This window comes from Polistes dominula, unplaced genomic scaffold (genome assembly GCF_049000335.1).
Source record: "Polistes dominula isolate Pdom_NZ unplaced genomic scaffold, Pdom_raw_medaka contig_79, whole genome shotgun sequence".
NCBI classification, from domain to species: domain Eukaryota; kingdom Metazoa; phylum Arthropoda; class Insecta; order Hymenoptera; family Vespidae; genus Polistes; species Polistes dominula.
This window is the reverse complement of record NW_028300916.1, coordinates 837,538-857,134: the sequence shown is the minus strand read 5'-3', so window position 1 is coordinate 857,134 and position 19,597 is coordinate 837,538. Positions and strand designations below refer to the sequence as shown.

At 30.4% G+C, this 19,597-nt stretch overlaps 6 protein-coding genes across 11 annotated transcripts; 4 read left to right on the top strand and 2 right to left on the bottom strand.

Moving 5' to 3' along the window:
- Nucleotides 1-172: 172 nt before the first annotated feature.
- On the top strand, nucleotides 173-1,699 carry LOC107074331 (cyclin-dependent kinase 20). The gene is made up of 5 exons (XM_015335676.2): nucleotides 173-576; nucleotides 664-852; nucleotides 931-1,167; nucleotides 1,227-1,454; nucleotides 1,544-1,699. The coding sequence occupies exons 1-5, from the start codon at nucleotides 391-393 to the stop codon at nucleotides 1,697-1,699; spliced, it is 996 nt and encodes a 331-aa protein (XP_015191162.1). The 5' UTR covers nucleotides 173-390.
- mRpL37 (mitochondrial ribosomal protein L37) lies at nucleotides 1,690-8,914 on the bottom strand. 3 transcript variants are annotated; one of them, XM_089170608.1, is made up of 7 exons: nucleotides 8,225-8,914; nucleotides 3,310-3,495; nucleotides 2,985-3,209; nucleotides 2,789-2,908; nucleotides 2,566-2,672; nucleotides 2,312-2,494; nucleotides 1,690-2,234 (listed from the first exon to the last, which is right to left on the bottom strand). In XM_089170608.1, exons 2-7 carry the CDS (start codon nucleotides 3,483-3,485, stop codon nucleotides 1,813-1,815), a joined length of 1,233 nt encoding a protein of 410 aa, XP_089026734.1. In that variant the 5' UTR covers nucleotides 3,486-3,495; nucleotides 8,225-8,914; the 3' UTR covers nucleotides 1,690-1,812. The 3 variants fall into 3 exon arrangements, with proteins under 3 accessions (XP_089026734.1, XP_015191157.1, XP_015191158.1); XM_015335671.2 differs by lacking the exon at nucleotides 8,225-8,914 and adding an exon at nucleotides 3,673-3,812; XM_015335672.2 differs by lacking the exon at nucleotides 8,225-8,914 and having other exon boundaries at nucleotides 3,299-3,437.
- On the top strand, nucleotides 4,578-7,763 carry LOC149033067 (uncharacterized). The gene is made up of 4 exons (XM_089170839.1): nucleotides 4,578-5,559; nucleotides 5,817-7,211; nucleotides 7,263-7,403; nucleotides 7,492-7,763. The coding sequence occupies exons 1-4, from the start codon at nucleotides 4,578-4,580 to the stop codon at nucleotides 7,761-7,763; spliced, it is 2,790 nt and encodes a 929-aa protein (XP_089026965.1).
- A 655-nt stretch (nucleotides 8,915-9,569) lies between the features above and the next one.
- On the top strand, nucleotides 9,570-12,916 carry LOC107073771 (uncharacterized). The gene is made up of 4 exons (XM_089170615.1): nucleotides 9,570-9,856; nucleotides 10,241-10,504; nucleotides 10,594-11,251; nucleotides 11,312-12,916. Exons 2-3 carry the CDS (start codon nucleotides 10,247-10,249, stop codon nucleotides 11,179-11,181), a joined length of 846 nt encoding a protein of 281 aa, XP_089026741.1. The 5' UTR covers nucleotides 9,570-9,856; nucleotides 10,241-10,246; the 3' UTR covers nucleotides 11,182-11,251; nucleotides 11,312-12,916.
- LOC107074334 (uncharacterized) lies at nucleotides 12,779-16,207 on the top strand. 2 transcript variants are annotated; one of them, XM_089170616.1, is made up of 8 exons: nucleotides 12,779-12,915; nucleotides 13,017-13,226; nucleotides 13,298-13,423; nucleotides 14,427-14,468; nucleotides 14,569-14,636; nucleotides 14,694-14,897; nucleotides 14,971-15,047; nucleotides 16,070-16,207. In XM_089170616.1, the coding sequence occupies exons 1-8, from the start codon at nucleotides 12,849-12,851 to the stop codon at nucleotides 16,077-16,079; spliced, it is 804 nt and encodes a 267-aa protein (XP_089026742.1). In that variant the 5' UTR covers nucleotides 12,779-12,848; the 3' UTR covers nucleotides 16,080-16,207. The 2 variants fall into 2 exon arrangements, with proteins under 2 accessions (XP_089026742.1, XP_015191168.1); XM_015335682.2 differs by lacking the exon at nucleotides 16,070-16,207 and having other exon boundaries at nucleotides 14,971-15,172.
- On the bottom strand, nucleotides 15,034-19,563 carry LOC107074330 (protein CNPPD1). 3 transcript variants are annotated; one of them, XM_089170610.1, is made up of 7 exons: nucleotides 19,423-19,563; nucleotides 18,706-18,810; nucleotides 17,132-17,157; nucleotides 16,953-17,049; nucleotides 16,646-16,845; nucleotides 16,433-16,561; nucleotides 15,034-16,352 (listed from the first exon to the last, which is right to left on the bottom strand). In XM_089170610.1, exons 1-7 carry the CDS (start codon nucleotides 19,436-19,438, stop codon nucleotides 15,747-15,749), a joined length of 1,179 nt encoding a protein of 392 aa, XP_089026736.1. In that variant the 5' UTR covers nucleotides 19,439-19,563; the 3' UTR covers nucleotides 15,034-15,746. The 3 variants fall into 3 exon arrangements, with proteins under 3 accessions (XP_089026736.1, XP_015191161.1, XP_089026737.1); XM_015335675.2 differs by lacking the exon at nucleotides 19,423-19,563 and having other exon boundaries at nucleotides 17,132-17,244; nucleotides 18,706-18,802; XM_089170611.1 differs by lacking the exons at nucleotides 16,646-16,845; nucleotides 16,953-17,049 and having other exon boundaries at nucleotides 17,132-17,244.
- Nucleotides 19,564-19,597: the final 34 nt, after the last annotated feature.

Below are 19,597 nucleotides of genomic sequence, written 5' to 3'. Positions count from 1 at the left end.
TGTAATTAGATGATAAAAACTGCAGCATATCACGTATCTAGTGTTTTCTAACTAGTTAGTTGAGGTTGGTATAAGTAATATGCCAACTTAATATTACAGGGCATATGTTGTCAGCCTGCTTGATTTTGATTGGTTACGTAGCAGTGACGAGCGAATGAGTGTGTATGTAATTGTGTGTGTAGAAGACTCCACAAAACTATGACGTTCTAATTGTATGGTAACCATGGATACCATTTATGTACACAATAAACATATGCAAAGGATATTAATTTTTAATGTTTAATAAAATAAAACTTTGATTTCTAAGGAAATTTATTGCAATGAGGAATAATAAATAAGTTTATGAAATAATATTGTATATATGTAGAGTTTAATAATTAGGGTTATATTATGGATAAATATATTATTTTGGGTAAAATTGGTGAAGGTGCTCAAGGATTAGTTTTAAAAGGACAGCATAGATTTATTAAACAAGAGGTTGCATTAAAAAGGGTACTTATAAAAAAAGTAGAGGAAGGCATACCTGTATCAGTCATACGAGAAATTAAAACGCTTCAACAGTTAAAACATCCTTATGTATGGCAATGTTCTATTTTTACAATATTTCATTTCATATTAACATTAATTATTGAAAATTATTAAACATAAATGATGTTATTAAAGGTTATAGAACTATTAGATTCCTTTCCATTGGGTTTAGATTATATAATGGTTTTTGAGTATATGCCTACAGGATTATGGGAAATTTTGAAAGATAATAATATTTCATTAACAATACCACAAATCAAAATATATATGAAAATGCTCTTAGAGGGTATTGCATATGTACATGAGAAGAATATAATACATAGGGTACATTATTAAGTCATTTTTAAACATTACTTTAAAATAAATATATTTAGTAATATTCATTTATATTCTATTTTGCAGGATTTAAAACCTGCTAACTTATTGCTCAATAATGAAGGTATTTTAAAAATAGCTGATTTTGGATTAGGAAGATTATTGTGGGAGGGCATTACTAAACCATATTCTCACCAAGTTGCTACAAGATGGTATAGAGCTCCTGAATTATTATATGGAGCAAAATATTATACTGTAGCTATCGATATGTGGTCTGTTGGTTGTATTTTTGGTGAAATGTATAATAATTCACCCTTGTTTCCAGTAAGTCAATTTGTTTTATACATTTACATATATATATAAAATATATATCTAAATTACAGGGAGAAACAGATATTGAACAATTGGCAATAGTATTAAAATATTTAGGATCTCCTACTACTGAGTCATGGCCAGAATTGAGTTCACTACCTGATTACAATAAAATAACATTTCCATATAATAAAGGTACAACATGGGAAGTTATTATACAGGATGCAGAACCAGAAACTATTGATTTAATAAAACAAATTCTTATATATAATTCATCAAACCGTCTTTCTGCTAAAGAGGTTGGTTAACTGATTTATATATCATTGTTTTTCGTATAAAATTAATTATTATAACTAAATTATATTATGTTATTCTTTTTCTATTTTAGGCATTGCAACATACGTATTTTTTCTGTAAGCCTTACCCATCTACAGAAAATTTAATAAAGCCATCACAAGATCATCGGCTTTTGGTAAAGCCTAAAGAAGTTGAAGTTACTCTTCCAATAACAACTCTTTTTAAAGCACTTCTAAATACTATATAATATACATATATTTAAAAAAAAATGAATTAAATATACAATAACATATATTACAGAAAATCATATTTATATATATATATTTTTTTTTGTTTATTAAAAATAATTTATTCATTAAACTATGTATTTTTATAAAATGCAAACAGTTTTTTCACAACTTCAGGATTATAGCCAGTAAAAATTGGCTTACCAGTTTTATAACATGCCTCTTCATATAACTCTAATATTGGACTAGACCACCAAAAATTTCGAATACCTTCTGTTTTGTTTATATCTAGTGTATTAAGTTGAAATACTGAAAAATGAAACTGTTTCCCATTGGATTCAACACATTGCACAGTTATCGGTTCTGGTAAATGTTTAACATCAGATCCATATTTTTGACGTGCATTACTTGCAGCTGCAGTAAATGATTTTATCATAGAGCGTGCAAGTATTTGATCCTCAACTACTGGTAGTTCAGAAAGATTTTTTACTTCTTCTGGATTATGGCTTATAAATATGGTATGAACATTCGACCAGGGTGTTGTCGTCTCAATAGCTATTATATAATAAATTGTAATCAAAGTGTAAATCTCTATTTAAGCAAATGTAAAATAAAAACGAAGTATTACTTACGATATAGATCTTCGGTTTTGTAAATATTTGTTTTTGTCAAGCTAACTGTAGGATAAAATGGATATATATTTGGAAAATCTAATTCCATATAAGCATTTTGATCCTCTATCTTTTTTAAAGGATTTGTTGATATAAGAGCTAAATCAAATGTCAATGCAAATTGCAATAAATTTGATTCCTTTTCTAAAATATAATAGATATTTTTTAATATGTATAAATTCTAAAAAACAGTAAGAAATAAGAAGTTAATATACCTATTGAAAGACACGCAACTCCATTATGATAGACAGAACGAGTTTGTACAATCTCTGGACCACATACACATTCACAAATTTGAAGTAGTTTCTTGAATAAATTATGCCTATAAGGATAATTTAATTTATTTATAACATGTTAATTAAATAGTAGATATATTTTTGAAATATATTGATACTTCTTTGAAATGTAAAATATATTTCTATAAAAATAATCATTTACGTTTTTCTAATATCTGTCAAGCCATAGTCTCTAGGAAAATTCCATGCTGGTCTCTCTGGATCCTTTCTTTTTGGTAACAATTCTTGATGTGCATCAAATACATTAGAGGTATAAATTGTTCTGTATATAGAAATATATCATTAAAATAAATAATTAAATCAATATTATATAGAATTAGATTATAAAGAAATTATACCTTTTAACTAAACGGTGTATATCTTCTGAAATATCAATTTCTTTTTCTTCAATTTGTTGTGGAAGTTCATTTTTAATAAGAATGGTTTTTAACAATAGTTGTGCTTGAGATAAGCCATGTTGTAGAACATTGTGATCCTTATAATTTAAACAAGTTCTATTTTTCCAATCAGGATGGGTATTGTCAGGTTTGTATACTTTAATAATAGGTTCTGGAAGCTCTATCCTTTAATTAATTAAATTATTTAAATGTTATGAATCAATAGGAATACTACCAAAAAAAATAGAATATATTGAAATAAATCTGTTATGCACATAGTAAATACTTTACGAATTCTTTCTTTGGTTGAAATATATCAATGGGATCTACAATCTTTATGTTCAATCCTGACAATTTACTTTCCACATTATTATCTATGGGTGTTCTTTCACGTACTGCATACCATATTTGTCTAGTTAATCTACCCAAATGATATTTTCTTAATGCTTGTGTTAATTTCATTCTGCTTTATCTAAATAAAAGATTTTACGTTATTTATATTTACATATAAAAAACATATATCATAAATTCATTAGAATAATCATTAGTGTACTATAATAAATAATAACATGGATTATGACTTTTGAAGTTATTTCTAAGACAAACCAATTGTGTAAAAATTATATAAATGATATATTAAATTTCATACCGAAGGATTATATTTATAAGTAAATAAACTATATATTATATACGTTCACGAAGAACAAAAAACCAAGTATTGGTATAATTGAGAGGTTATCTCTTCATTACTTTTCTCTAAAAGCGTGTGCGACTTCAGCAACACATACGAACACAAAATGAACTAGAAGAATAATATGGAAAGAGCTTTTATGGTATTACAGATTTGTCCTATCAGTGGATAAGATTGTTATGTTATCCGTTATGTTTGTGGTAAAATTGTAAAATGCAAAATAATTAATAAAATATCAATGAATACTTTAGTATTATATCAAATGTTTCAAAATAATGCGAAAGTATAATGAGATAAAAAAAACATGTGTGCATATCACACAAGTTAGAAGTAAAACCTTCAAATAAACAAGTTTCGAGGATAATTTATTATATAATATTATTATACTATTATTTGTACATTTAATTTGTAATTATTTATTTAATTATTAGTTTAATTATAATAATTCGCGCCTGTTCATATGCAACCCATCAGACACACTTTGAAAATGTGTAGCGGACGCGTATCTACAGTCACGCCTCTGCAGACTGCTTATACAACTATACCTCTAATGATAAAACAGACCAACAACACATAAAACAAAGAGAACAATAGTTAATGGCACTATACACACTACACGACACACAACGCATTGCATTCACCACGTGTTCCAAAAACTTATTTCAACTACTTGTTATACTTATTTGATACAGTTTTATTAATAAAGTTTTCGATATACGTTAACCATTTTTGTATGTCTTTTATCTCGTGGTATTAGTAAGCAGTGATACCACAAATTGGTGACCCCGACGTGATCTACAAGTGGTTAACCTATACGCTGTATCTTTGTGCGACGAAACTCAACTCTGGCTGCCATTCAACCAATGTACAGGACACCTGAAAAAGCAACATCCAACATGATTCGCCAGGACGACAATAAAAGCTCTGTGGACAATACAACAACTGATCTACAAAATCAATTCATGCTTGATCTTCCAACAGTCGAATCATCATGTTCTGGAACTATTCCGTCCACTAAACAGACTCCACCGGATAATGCGCTCAAGGTCGTCTACGTAAATCTGCAACTACCTCAGTTCAATCACAAGTCACCTGATCTATGGTTCGCAATAGCCGAGGCGGATTTCAATGCGAATCGTATAACAAGTGATGCACAAAAATACGTCCAACTCCTCAAAGCTTTACCCTATCAAATTGCAGAACAGTTACAGGACATTGTTAACAATCCACCCACACAAGATAAATACAAAACTTTAAAAAACACAATTCTTGAACGTTTTTCTTTATCACGAAAAAAACAGTTGCAGAAACGTTTAAATGAAAGGGTTGTTGGTGATAAACGACCCTCACAACTGTTACGCGAAATGAGAGCACTGGCTCAGGATTCTGTGCAGGAGGACGTGCTTCACCAACTCTGGACCGAACGTCTCCCACCTAAAATACGTCCGTTGTTAATAATATCAGAAAATCTAGGTCTCAATGAACTCGCTGTAATGGCTGACAGGCTTGTGGACAACTTGGACATACTTCCGGTAATGGCTGTACATGGTGCAGATACAACCGGTCACGACAAGCACTCCGGCAGCACAACAACTCCACAAACAGAACGACAGTTATTAGAAATTAACACTGCTTTAAAAGACTGCCAAAATAGTTTAGCCAACCTACAAGTAAGTCAACAGCTCATTCAAAAACAACTGTATGAGATGCAATCTCAACAGCAACAACAACAACAGACCATAAACCAGCTACAAAACACGTTACGATACGAAAATCGTGCACGGTCGAGACGGAGATCACTGACACCTAACCGCAACGGCACTTGTTACTACCACACAAAATGGGGTAACGACGCTCACCGATGCACGCTTCCTTGCAACTTCAAATCCTTAGCTAATAACCAGGGAAACTAGACACGCTGTCAACGATTGGGGCAGTAGGTGACGGCCAAAACAACGGACTGCCCACAGAACTGCGTCTACACATCCATGACCACAGAACCAACCAAAAATTCCTCATAGATTCAGGATCGGTGGTATCAATCATTCCAACTTCTTCTTTAAAACACAAACTAAAAAAACATCCTCTCACACTCTACGCAGCAAATTCTTCAGTGATTCACACCTATGGCACAAAAACCCTGGACCTGGACCTCAACCTTCGTAGAAGCTTCGTCTGGTCTTTCATCGTCGCTGACATACAAACGGCTATAATTGGTGCGGATTTTCTTACAAATTTCAATCTTCTGGTTGATTTAAAAAATCAACGTCTCATCGATCCGCTGACTAATCTGTCTTCAAAAGGACAAACAGTGAACACAGACACATACAATGTCTCAACCTTAGGCACTAATTTGCCACCACCATATGGGGATTTGCTCAAAAAGTACATTGAGGTTACAAAACCGATTCAAAAGCCAAACACCACCAACATTCAGTACACTCATCGAATCATTACAAGAGGACTACCAGTGACGGCGCGTGCACGGAAACTCGCTGGTGAAAAAGCGGCAGCAGCAAAGTCACAGATCTCTCAGATGCTCAACAACGGCACCATCAGACCTTCTAGCAGTCTTTATGCCAGCCCAATACATTTAACTCGGAAAAAGAACAATGAATGGCGATTATGTGGCGACTACAGACAACTCAATGACACCACGGAACCTGACATGTACGCTCCTCCACTGATACAAGATCTCTTCACACGTTTACCAGGTACCAACATCTTCACAAAACTAGATCTCAGGAAAGCTTACAATCAAATACCCATGCACCCGGATGACGTCCATAAGACGGCAATCACTACGCCATGGGGACTCTTCGAATACGTGGTAATGCCTTACGGACTAAAAAACGCTACTCAAACTTTCCAGAGATTCATGAACACAAATTTCCAAGATCTTGATTTTGTTTTCATCTACATCGACATCTTCATTGCGTCACTTGACGAGGAGACTCACGTAAAACATGTCAGCACCGTTCTCGAACGACTTCAAAATCTTTCACTCAGCATAAACACCGAAAAATGCGAATTCGGAAAAGCTAAAATTGACCTTTTAGGTTATCACATAACACCTCAAGGGTACACTCCAACTTCTAATCGTGTAGAGACTATACTGGACTACAAAAAGCCTGATACCATCCAGGAGCTCAGACGTTTCCTTGGCATAACTAATTACTACCGTAGGTGCATTCCTCAGATCGCTCACACGCAAATACCATTAAACAGTTACCTGAAACAGTCAATAAAAAATGATAAAACAAAAATAGTTTGGACACCTGAAGCTAGTAAAGCATTCATAGAATGCAAACAAAAAATAGCAAACACAACTTTACTCGCCTATCCATCTCCAATTGCACCAATGGCCCTCACTACTGACGCATCATCATCAGCAATAGGAGCAAAACTGGAACAACTCGTCAACGATATCTGGCAACCATTGGGTTTTTTCTCACGAAAACTCAGTGAGACAGAAAAACGCTACAGCATATACGACCGTGAGTTATTAGCAATTTTTACCGCTGTTAAATTTTTTCATTATCTTTTAGATTGCCGCAATTTCATCATAAAAACGGACCACAAACCACTAATCTATGCCTTCAAGCAAAAGCTCGACAAATCATCAGAACGACAAATCAGGCAACTAGATTACATATCTCAATTTTCTACGGACATAGTACACGTGAAAGGTGGAGACAACGTGGTTGCAGATGCACTTTCACGCATTAATACTCCATGTACGCATTATCACCATGCCAACAATACTAACGCCTGAAGCCATTCACGAGGCTCAGCGCGCTGACGAGGAACTACAGAACATAGTTCAAGGCTCCATGTCACTCAAGCTCCACGAGCTCGAGATTGAACCAAAAACTAAAGTATACTGCGATATTTCTACAGGAATTGTTAGACCATACATTCCATCGTCCCTCAGAAAAACAGTCTTCCAAACAGTTCACAACACTGCACATCCAAGTGGCAGAAACACGTCGAAACTCATTAGGGAGAAATACATATGGCCTGGAATACGCAGGGACTCCCTACAATAGTCTCATGAGTGCATAGCATGTCAGAGTTTAGATAGCCAAGATTCATCGACACACAAGAACTGAACCTAACCACATTGAAGTACCCAGCAACAGATTCAACCATCTACATATTGACATAATATTCCTGCCAAACGTTCGAGGATACCAATACTGTCTTACAATGATTGACAGATTTTCAAGTTGGCCAGCTGCGGTACCGATAAAAGACATGTCAGCGGACACAGTCGCAACAGCACTATTCAACGAGTGGATATCCCACTACGGAACTCCAATCACTATAACGTCGGATCAAGACACACAATTCGAATCAGCTCTTTTTCAATCTCTCGCCCATCTCGCAGGTGCCAAGAAAACAAGAACGACTCCTTTTCATCCTCAATCAAACGGCATCGTCGAGCGCATGCATAGAACTTTAAAAGCCGCCTTAATGTGCTCTCCAAAACCCTGGCTCGACATCTTACCCGTGGTACTCCTCGGACTTCGAACTTCATTCAAGGAGAATATCCAAGCCACTCCGGCGGAAATGTTATACGGAACATGCTTAAGAGTGCCCGGAGAATTTTTCACTTCGACCGATCAACCTCTCGACTCACAGATCTTCGTGGAAAAACATCGAGAATACATGCGGGGCATACGACCAACGCCTACCGCACACCACTCCAAGGCAAAAGTATTCATACTCAAGGACCTAAACACCTGCACGCATGTGTAGTTACGCTGTGACCACGTAAAGGCACCATTAGAAGCGCCTGTTAGAATCCATACAAGGTGATTGACAGAATCTCCGATAAACTCTACAAAATACTAGTAGAAGGTGAAGAAAAAAACGTCTCAATCGAAAGACTAAAGCCTTGCTACATTAACAAGACTGATCTCGACAACGTCGAAGACCAACAACTAGTACCTGAGAAAATGAAACCATATCATTGGGTATCTTCATTGGACATACCAAAGAAAACTTATAAACGCACCGTGACTTTTAAGCTTCCCGCGCGAAATCACTCGGGGGGGGGGGAGTAGTTGTAACGGACGCGTATCTACAGTCACGCCTCTGCAGACCGCTTATACAACTATACCTCAAATGATAAAACAGACCAACAACACATAAAACAAAGAGAACAATAGTTAATGGCACTATACACACTACACGAAACACAATTGCATTCACCACGTGTTCCAAAAACTTATTTCAACTGTTGTTATATTTATTTGATACAGTTTTATTAATAAAGTTTTCTATATACGTGAACCATTTTGTATATCTTTTATCTCGTGGTATTAGTAAGCAGTGATACCACACATTTTCAAAGTGTGTCTGGAGGGTTGCATTCGTACAGGCGCAAATTTTTATAATAATTAAAAAGAAAGTAAATAATAAAACACTTAAAAAAATGTTTGTAAATCAAATCTAATATATAAAATTCTCGTGTCACAGTTTTCGTTGCCATACTCCTCCGAAACGGCTTGACCGATTTTGATGAAATTTTTTGTGCTTATCCGGTATCTATGAGAATCGGCCAACATCTATTTTTCATCCCCCTAAATGTTAGGGGTAGTCCACCCCTAAACTTTTTTTTCATTTTTTAGACAAAATTTTTAATTTCTATTTTTTTATGATACAACATACAAAAATACATACAATCCTCAATTTTCACCCTTCTACGATCAACCCTTATTTTTTAATAGCCATTTTAGTAATTTAATCATTTTTCCTCTCCGGTCGAAAACTGATCAATCGTCATTTAATTAGTTATCCCCGCCAGATGTCTACAGGTGTCACTTCTGACCCAGTAAACAGCACGGAGTAGGGATGAGAACGAAGCCGGTCTCCTTTCTTTCTCACTCCCTACACAGTTGTCGGCCATCATTATTGTTTATGCATCAAGTGTAGTAGTAACGTTGACAATTATTATTTTGCTATCTCAGTGTAACTCTCATATTAACTTTTAATCATTCCTATTTTATCAATAATAATTAAATTATCAATTTTGAGTGTATTTTGCACGATTAGTTAATCAAGTGATTTTATAACCTCAAAAGTACTCAACACGTGACACGAGCTTCCAATTTTTGTGTTGGAAGGATTTTGTGTTGTAAGTATACTTTTTTTTATTTATATCGAAAATGTTGTTGATCTTATAAAAATGTAATTTTAATTTAATTTTATTAAAAAAATGTAATTGAACAATTAAGATTTTCATAGTTTCCAAAAAATTAATCATTATGAATCTTTATTTTGAAATGTCAATGGAAATATTGGTTGTATGAAAAAATTATAAGAGACAATGTTTTCATAAAATTTAATTTTTTACTTTTGTTTGAAAAATTTTTCCATAAAACTTATATTTTTGTTATAATTTCATAAATTAAAACTAATCATTTCAAAACTGCGGCAAAAATCCTGGCCCTAATTATACTTTTAACATTTTTCATCATTAAATAATTTCATTAATTCTATTTATGTATGTTTTGTACAGTGAGCAATGCCAAGAAAACGCAAAGGGGCTGATTTGAGCCGTAGTACAAGTAAAGCTCGAAAGTTGCGAAATAGAAGATCCGAAAGAACAGAAGAACAAATCCAGCAACAAAATACTGATGCACGTGTCAGAATGGCGCAATTGCATCAAGAAGAGCCAGAAGATACACGAGCTGAACGCAATGAAGTCAGAAGATTAGAACAACGACAATCACGCCGTTTCACAGTCAATAGACGAAGAACAAATGACCAACAACGACAACAGGTACATCGAGCATTTATATCTGATTCATTCCTGCGTCTAGCATTCCATTTTGTATAGATTTTTTAAATATCTAACAAGCATCTTTTAAGATGAGACGTTCAAGAATAAAAGCAGTGGCCACAGTACCAGTGCGTCGAAGGGCGTTACAAAGTGCAGTTAAAGATGAAACAAATAATTCTAACGATAATAAAACAAATGAAAATAAAGATAATGATAATAATATAAATAATGATATTCCTAAGAATATTAATAATCATGAGAATACTAATAGTGAAAATAATATTATTAATGATATTAACAAAAGTAATGATAATAATGTGAATAGTGATATTCCTAAAATTATTAATAATCAGGAGAGTATTAATAATGAGAATAATACTATTAATGATATTAATAAAAGTAATGACAGTAATGTAAATAATGATGTTCAGGAGAATATTAATAATAAGAATAATATTATTAATGCTATTAATATAAATAATGATAGTAGTATTACTAATGATACTATTGATACTAACGATAAAGAGTTATTAAAAGATAATAACGAAGTAGATGTACTTGCAAGTGTTTCTAAACCGACCAGTGAATCAGATGAATCAAATATTAAAGAAATAAAAATTGTAACTAAATCTCAAGAAACACAGAAAACACGTGTTATAAAGGAAGAAAGCGTTTAGCTTGAGTTGATAGAGCAGATCACTCCACAAGTTACGGACTCTACTGAATATTCTAATACAAATATAAATGGTAAGTTGTTTTAAGTGGGTAATTATTAAACAAAATGTATTAACTATAATTTGAATTCAGTGTTAGGATCTCCCACGAAGACTGGACAGAATCGATCATTATTTATGAGACCCGTACCAAGATTAAATAACAGTGGTCGAATAAGAAGTAACAGTATTCAAGGTAGCGGAGCTAGTATTTTTATAAATAATGATAAAAATTGAACTCTAATAATGTTATTAATTTATGCATATTTTTAGTAATAGAATAATATTTAGTATTTTATATGAAATAAAAATAAAAAATAATGTGTGTAGATCACACGTGTTAAAAGTGAAACCTTCAAAAAACTAAGTTTCGAGAGAATGAGACGAATGCAGAGTATTAAGAGTAAGATAATTGTAGGATTTTTTTATTATAATATTGTTACCATATATATCAAAGGGAACCGATATGATCTTGGGATGGGAGTAGCTGACAAAAACTAACACTTTCCAAATTCTATTCTCGAGGAATAAGGTACTCCGATCATATATTGGGTGTTTTCAGATAACAATATACACTCTTTTCGATTAATTAATAATTATTTACAATACATGGAACACAGTACTTTACTCTATTAATATTTCAATTGTTTAAGCTAAATTATATTTGTTTTATCGCTCCTGCGCAGTGATGACTTCGACTGTTAAATTATGCCTTAATATATAAGAAGAGAGTGTATTAGAATATTAAAATAATTGTTAAATTATCGAAAGGAATGTATATGTTGTTTGAAAACACCCAGTATATGGTCCATGTACCGTCCTCTTCGAAATAAACCTTGAGACTGACACTTTTTCCTCTATAAAAACATTTCTATTAAATTTTGTTTATATAACTCTCCGAATGTTACGCATGTGTGTAATGGTAATAATATTCCTTATAAAGATAATATAGGGTTAAAACGTTCGGAGTACGATTTATTAATGACTAATGACGTGAATAATACGTAACTAAGTATATATGGAGAATATGCAAATTAATAATTATATAAAAATAATCATAAAGAATGAAATTAAGAAAAAAAATAAAGGCCAGATCATTCAATACGATATGTTGAAATATAAAATCGGATAGAGAAGTAAATACTCCTTACCTCTACCCTCCATACATCGATCATATATCGATACACAGTCGATATTATAGGCACGTGTGGTGTTTCGTAGTTCATCTTTTTTCCACAGTTAGCGCTAGAGTCGTATATGCTTCGAGTGAAAGGTAGCGAACATCATTAACAGTATCATACCGGCTGATAAAATAAAATCATTTTTTTAAATTAATCACAACTATTTTATTTTTCTATTGATTTTTTTCAATAAAATAAAGTGAACTAAAATCAATTTTATTTGTAATTATTAACATTTGAACTTGTCGATATATTTAAGTGATAACAATTTAGTTTACATATAATAAAAAAGCTAATCGCTCTCGTTGTCAATTAATCCCGTGACATAGGAACGAAGTCTTATTCGATGACAGCATTTCTAATAACGATAAATCGTTAATATTTTGAAAGATAATTGCAATATCGTCGTACGATTATTTTTTCGTGTTTCTGTTGTACTATTTATAGAAGATGTGCGTGTCAATTAATTTATTAGGTAGAGAAATGTATTTATTCCACCGAGGGATGAACAGTTTTGGTAATTTAAAAAAAAACATAGTTAAATACTATAAATTTGTAATTCTTATAAATAGCATCTGACTAATTCATAGAACATTTTCTTGACATCATACATTTCAGGAATAAAATTAAGAAGATTTCATAAAAGTCCCTTGGTATACTATACTTTGAGAAGAGACGTATTTTCAAACAACAACAACACTACACCAAATATTTTAACTAAAGAACAAGCTAACATATTAGCAGGAAAATTATCTCCAGAGGAACGGATCACTCTCATGACTGCTCTGAGCAAATATCAATCACTGGACGAAAAAGCTTCGTATGAAGGTAATTTATTAAATTAAATATATATGTATAAAGAATAAAAATTAAATAATTATTTTATCTTTATTTTTCAGCTCAATTAGCAGGTATTCGTTGGAGAAGTAAACTAGGAAGGCCTACAAAATTGCCTAATCTTGGTGAGGTTGATCCTACTGGTACTTATTGTCCTCTCCCCGAGGATTGGCTTCTTCAAAAGTCTGGTAATAATATTAACAAATTTATTTGAAAACTATTTACAAACCGTAATCTTTATTTTTATTTTTTATAAATAATTCTATATACAAAACATCTCTGTGATCAATTCTAGTCAATATTTTATGTATGAATTTTATTCAAGAGTTACATAAAAATTTAATATATATTTTACTAATACATCTATGTAAGTTTATATATTTTCATATATCTTTAAACTTTTCCACTAAACTTTTTATTTACTATTTTATTTAACTTTCTTGTATCTGTTCATTTTACTATCTAAAATAATTTAACTTTAACAAATAATCCTTTACATAGACGAATAATACTCACAATTTGGTCTTGCGCATGTTACAAAAAATATATATTATACTTATAAGTATTTTTATGTTAATTTTATATATTTTAGTATATTTATATGCTTAACTAATGAATTATTTGTGTATTTTTAATAGATATTTATTAAAATGTATTCATATAAGAAACTAATAATTAGGCGCTTTTCTTTTTTAATTATTAAATTATTTTCTCTCACATTAAGATGTTTCGTTTTATGTATAATCTATTAGATATAAAATATTTTCTTTTTACATTAGTAATACTTCTATAATGCAAAATATCCTATTTGAAAATGATCATGTAATTTCATTGTAATTGTCTATATGTAGATAGAAATTCATCAAATGGAGCAATGTATGTTAATTCTCATAATAAATTATCACTTTTTTTAAATTATGTGTACTTGATTGATATTAAGCAAATCAATCATAATCTTTATTTTTAAATTTCTTAACAATTACAAAGTTCATTGTAATTGGTAATGCTTTATCCCTTATTATTATTACTATTGATATTATTAATATTATAAATTATACAGTCTACTACTCATTTTACTACTCTTAATAAACACAACAACCTAACATATTTTTCTTTATATGAGATACCATGCAAAGTTCTTCATAATAGAAATTGTGCATTATAAAATTGATATTCTTTTTCAAATTACAGCTGAAAGTGATGCAAGACTGAGTAATAAAGTCCTTTTAAAAGGTATGCAATGTAATAATGTAAATCTATCTATATAACATATATATACACACACATATATATATATTTAAATCAATAATAATGATATAAAAAAATGTTACAGTTGCATTTATAAATAGTATTCCATTTATTGCCTTCGGTTTTCTCGACAATGCCATCATGATAGTCGCTGTATGTATTGAAGAATAATATAATTTATGTGTTCAACATGTAACTGAGAACTTTTAGGGTGACTACATCGAATTGTTTTTGAGCAACAAGTTTCCTATCTCAACTATGGCAGCTGCAGCTTTAGGAAATACGGTATCCGATATCATAGGAATTGGATCTACAAATTGGGTAGAAATTTTAGTAGAAAAGGTAGGAATTAAAAGACCACATTTAAGCAACGCACAATCAAAGCTACGAAGAACAAGGATGGCTGTAAATTTAGTAAGTTTTCGATTAAACTTATATTAGTATTCAATTGTATTTATATTTATATTTAACTTTTATAATGATTTAGGGTAGAGTGGTTGGAATTACTATAGGATGTCTACTCGGAATGGTAACAATACCAGCTGTAAACTTTTTCTGTAATAGGTAAACAATTTTATTACACTACTGCATTTTAAATCACGTGGAAAAATATTTATAAAACTATTGGCACAATTTTATTCAATGGAAAATCATTTTATGCATCTTAATAGAGATACATGTTTAAGCGATATTTATAAATGTCACGAAATCGTTCCATTTCCGTATCTCAATATCCCCTTGCTAATATTTAGATAGATATGTACACATGTATAGATATGTAGATGTATAAATACACATATATATATTTAAATAAGAAAAATATATATTTTCTACTTACATATATATATTAATTATTTAGTAATTAGTTTATTACTTATTGAAATCACTTGAGATTTTTTTCTGAAAGGTATGATATAAGTGAATATTGTTGAAATCATTATTTCCATATTATTATTACAGAATATATTTATTATAGAGACTTATTATTAATATAATCTTATTTATACATTGTTTGTAAATTGATACAAAAAATATATATATATATCTATATATCTTTACGTAACTTTCATAAAATCTTTAATTAAATTATAGAAAGTTTATCTGTAGTTTAAGTAAAGAAAAAGAAAATCATTCTATTACTAATTTCAATGTATAAATAATTTTTTTTTATTTCCGTAAATGTTCATAGAAAATACTAAGATCTTTGTCAAAAAAAAAAAAAATTTCAAAACAAACAATAATTCCTAATGCAAAGTTTTCTTTTCATTGTACAATTAATATTGTAGAAGAATTACTATTAATAATGAATTTACTTGTAATAGAAAATGAGATATCATCGATAAAGTGTACATTATTCATTGGTACTAATGCTTGTGAATTTAAATATGTATCTTCGTGAAGCCAATTAACGATAGAACGTAACCATTTCCAGGATGTGTTTACTCCTGCATTACTTTTGCATGATTTATCAGATTTTGTAGCATGTATAAAATCCATCGTTGTAAATACATCTGGTATTTCAATATCTTGGTTTAGTCTTTCTTTTTCTTCGACCATATTGACGCTTACGTTTGTTATATTTTCAGTATTTCTTGATATCATTGAACCAAGTTGTGTACCTGGTAAATGACTGGTAACTATAGCAGATCCCAAAATAGTTACAACTCCAATAGCATACGCTACTAAACAAACAGAATATATATTTATAAATTCATGAACAAGAGATAGCAGTTTAATAGAATCCATAAGACAGCTCAATTCTGTATAAGAAAACCAGCCACGTTTTTGAGCTTCTTTATAGGCAATATCTTTTTCCAGTTCTTGTAGTTTCTTCCAAAAATCTTGATTTTGAATAAATACACACCAATCCTATAGAAAACAAATAAAAGCATTAAAATAATGTTTTATTCTAAACATACGCTTTTTGAAATAATATTATTTCTATTTACAATAGCATTTAAGAACTCCTTTTCCAATTGATTCATCTGTGATACACTTAGATTGCTTGATAGAGCCCATTCTTGATTAAAAACTTGATCTTCTTCTCCGTCGTCATTCAAAAATTTAGTAGCTACCATCTATAGAAAAATAAAATAATCTTTATTTAATATGGAAAATTAATGCGTAACATCTGTTTTACATGTAAGAAAATAAAATATTACTAAAGAAACAAGAAACAGTTTGGAAGGTGCCACTTGATGGAGATACTCTGGATTACAATCTTTTAATTTTTCTATATATAATAAAGCTAAGATCAAAGAACATGGGGAAACGCAAGCATTTCTAGAAATTTTACTCGCTTCTTCCACATCTAATCGATCTAATGTATGATTCACCCCATTAAAAAGTTCTGCCGCCATTTCTAAAAACATTAATTTGTCTTCATTAAAAATACAAATTATTCTTTTTGCAACAACAAGAATAAAAACTGTTAATGACAAATAAAATAAAAATCATAACATTACTAACCAGTAACAGGCAAACTGAGACAATCCGTCACAGGAAATTCAATATAATACAATGATTTAGTAATTCTATTTAAAAAATCATTATGATCTTTAGAGCCCTTAAAAAAAAAATCAATCATGTCTATATATGAACAAAGATAAAAAAGTTGATTAGAAGAAGATAAAAAAAATAATGTTTACCTTTAATTTAGATGGAATAGACGTTTCTGTAGAATAATTTTTTGTCATATTGAAATATTTTGAATGATCTTTAATATTATTGATATTTTCAGATACTGTTATTTTAAAAATACCTAATTACAAATCTTTATGAAAAAAGGCGAAATACGATACAAATAACATACGAAATAAATAACAAATAGATATATTGTTACGTTATGTTGTGTTATGAATTTAACCATAGAGTTAATGCACTATCAAGGAGATTGTGTTATAACCCTAACCTCTTTAAACCTTAACTATATTTATATATACATACATACACATACATATATATATATATATATGTATTTATATATATAATCACATATATTATAAAAAAGATTTAATAGAAAATTTCAAACAAGGATGCACTGATGTTCAAAGATGCATTTAAATATTTAATATTACACGATGCAAAAATTATCCTTATTTATCCATGCAATCTACTTTTCATTCGTTCTGTCGATAAAGTAGAATGTATGAAAATAGTAATAATAATACCTTAAGAGAGAACATATGACACGGAAGCCAAAAATTTGCATTTGTTTTAGATCTAATTAATACTTCGCATATATATAAATATATATATATATATAGTTTTAGCTTAAAGATTTAAATGAAATATATGAATAATACATTTACTTGTTTTAATATATGAATATATTTATATTATTTTATAAAATTTATATTTTCTAGAGAAAGATTTTTTTTTTTTATTTACAATAAATATCTAATTTTATTATATAAAACCAACAAAAGCGCAAAATAATTTGATGAAACGTATTTACTGTATTTTGAATAACAAACAGCGTTAAAAAAAATACAGTTTATTTTTCTAATGATATATTGTTTTATTAAAGTTGGAAAAATTTTGAAGACATATCTTAGAAAAGAAAAATAATTAGCTTGTTTTATCTTAGCTTGTATATTGCAGTTGTTATTATCCTTATATAATAAAATTAAAATATTATATACATATATTCAGCATTTATATAAACTTTTAAACTAGTGCATTGTAATTGCGTTAGAAAATTCGTTAATATGTTTCCAGAAAGCAATTAATTAGGTAAACGTCTATTGTATGATGATGATGATGAAAAAACAACCTGTAAAATAATGAACTTATACGGCAATTTGTGTTGCGTATCATACTAACATAGAATGCAATGCAATGCATTTGGAAACGATCAAAAGTGATCCGTCACTAAGAAGAAAATGTCTGACCTTAAGAATACGTCACATGATGGCTTCCACTTTGGGAACTTCTCATTGGCTAGTTTCTTTCCGTTGATATCTCATTGTAATATATTTTTATTTAAAATTCTACGAATTATCACCTGATATGACACAATGATAGTAACGATAAGATTCGATGGGAAACTTGATAAGGTATTAAATATTAAATAAAACAAATGAATTCTTTTGTTATTATTATTGAATTTAATATAGAGACGTAAGATTTTAGAACATTTGTTTGTCAGTTATATAGAAGCTTAACATACATCTACATATATATGTGAGCTATGGCCTGAAAGACAAAGAAAAATAGTTACCGAATTGAACGAAGAAAGGAAGAAATATAACGCATCCAAAGAGAATAAATATTTTGTCTTGAAGATTTTGGAAGATTCGACGATGTTCTCTGCTTTGTTGCTTTGCTAGAATTAGATATTACAAAGAGAATAAATAAGCTTTACATGTCATCCAATGAAAAATTGTTGATCAAATGTATTCTTTTTCTTTTCAATTAATTAATTTATCGTAATGAACAATAATACTGATTTGAAAATGTTCGGAAAAAAGCAAACTAATGTAAAAAAGTATGCAGTAACATGACTACTATGACGATTTGTGATCTCGCATTGCAATTATTATGTGTTAAATGTATGGTAAGCGAAGAGTAAGATTGTATACATTTATATATCTATTTATGCATGTGATATATATGGGTGTGGGTATATATATATTTACAGCATACAAGCGCATTCAGGAATGACGTAGTAGCTTGAAGAAGAAAAATAAACGATATTAGAGAAAACGTTAAAATTGAATTGCATTAATAGGTAAATAAAGAGTATTTTCTAATAGTTATATTTCTCTCTCTCTCTATCTCTCTGTTTGAAAACTAATAGAGCAAAACTGCTACCAATTGAGTTTGTATGTTTTATAAACTCATGCACGGTGTGCATGCGCAGGTATATACCCAACAAATACACATTATATATACATGCACATAAATACATAGTTAGGAATAAATGTGTAAAATATACGTATATAGAGAAACATCCCCTCTCTAGCATTTTCTCCCCCTCTCTAGCATCCCTCTCAAGCGTCCAGCATTCGTAGTTCGGAAACGGAAAAGAAGGAACCTCTTCGGGCCATCGTAGTCTCATACGTTGTTGAAAAGTCTCTTTTACTCGTTGTCACGCGCTAAAAATACTTTTC

What these genes read in the sequence shown, in the direction of transcription:
- LOC107074331 (XM_015335676.2), top strand. Translation starts at nt 391, where the DNA reads ATGGATAAATATATTATTTTGGGTAAAATTGGTGAAGGTGCTCAAGGA. An exon ending in AGAAGAATATAATACATAGG is followed by an intron (nt 853 to 930) that starts GTACATTATTAA and finishes TCTATTTTGCAG; the next exon opens with GATTTAAAACCTGCTAACTT. An exon ending in ACCGTCTTTCTGCTAAAGAG is followed by an intron (nt 1,455 to 1,543) that starts GTTGGTTAACTG and finishes TTTCTATTTTAG; the next exon opens with GCATTGCAACATACGTATTT.
- mRpL37 (XM_089170608.1), bottom strand. Translation starts at nt 3,485, where the DNA reads ATGAAATTAACACAAGCATTAAGAAAATATCATTTGGGTAGATTAACT. An exon ending in ATACACCGTTTAGTTAAAAG is followed by an intron (nt 2,909 to 2,984) that starts GTATAATTTCTT and finishes TTCTATATACAG; the next exon opens with AACAATTTATACCTCTAATG. An exon ending in CAAAACCGAAGATCTATATC is followed by an intron (nt 2,235 to 2,311) that starts GTAAGTAATACT and finishes ATTATATAATAG; the next exon opens with CTATTGAGACGACAACACCC.
- LOC149033067 (XM_089170839.1), top strand. Translation starts at nt 4,578, where the DNA reads ATGTACAGGACACCTGAAAAAGCAACATCCAACATGATTCGCCAGGAC. An exon ending in TTACTACCACACAAAATGGG is followed by an intron (nt 5,560 to 5,816) that starts GTAACGACGCTC and finishes CACTCTACGCAG; the next exon opens with CAAATTCTTCAGTGATTCAC. An exon ending in ACGCTACAGCATATACGACC is followed by an intron (nt 7,212 to 7,262) that starts GTGAGTTATTAG and finishes ATTATCTTTTAG; the next exon opens with ATTGCCGCAATTTCATCATA.
- LOC107073771 (XM_089170615.1), top strand. Translation starts at nt 10,247, where the DNA reads ATGCCAAGAAAACGCAAAGGGGCTGATTTGAGCCGTAGTACAAGTAAA. An exon ending in ATGACCAACAACGACAACAG is followed by an intron (nt 10,505 to 10,593) that starts GTACATCGAGCA and finishes GCATCTTTTAAG; the next exon opens with ATGAGACGTTCAAGAATAAA.
- LOC107074334 (XM_089170616.1), top strand. Translation starts at nt 12,849, where the DNA reads ATGTGCGTGTCAATTAATTTATTAGGTAGAGAAATGTATTTATTCCAC. An exon ending in TTGGCTTCTTCAAAAGTCTG is followed by an intron (nt 13,424 to 14,426) that starts GTAATAATATTA and finishes TTCAAATTACAG; the next exon opens with CTGAAAGTGATGCAAGACTG. An exon ending in ATGCCATCATGATAGTCGCT is followed by an intron (nt 14,637 to 14,693) that starts GTATGTATTGAA and finishes GAGAACTTTTAG; the next exon opens with GGTGACTACATCGAATTGTT.
- LOC107074330 (XM_089170610.1), bottom strand. An exon ending in TCTCAGTTTGCCTGTTACTG is followed by an intron (nt 16,846 to 16,952) that starts GTTAGTAATGTT and finishes TAATGTTTTTAG; the next exon opens with AAATGGCGGCAGAACTTTTT. An exon ending in AACTGTTTCTTGTTTCTTTA is followed by an intron (nt 16,562 to 16,645) that starts GTAATATTTTAT and finishes ATTTTTCTATAG; the next exon opens with ATGGTAGCTACTAAATTTTT.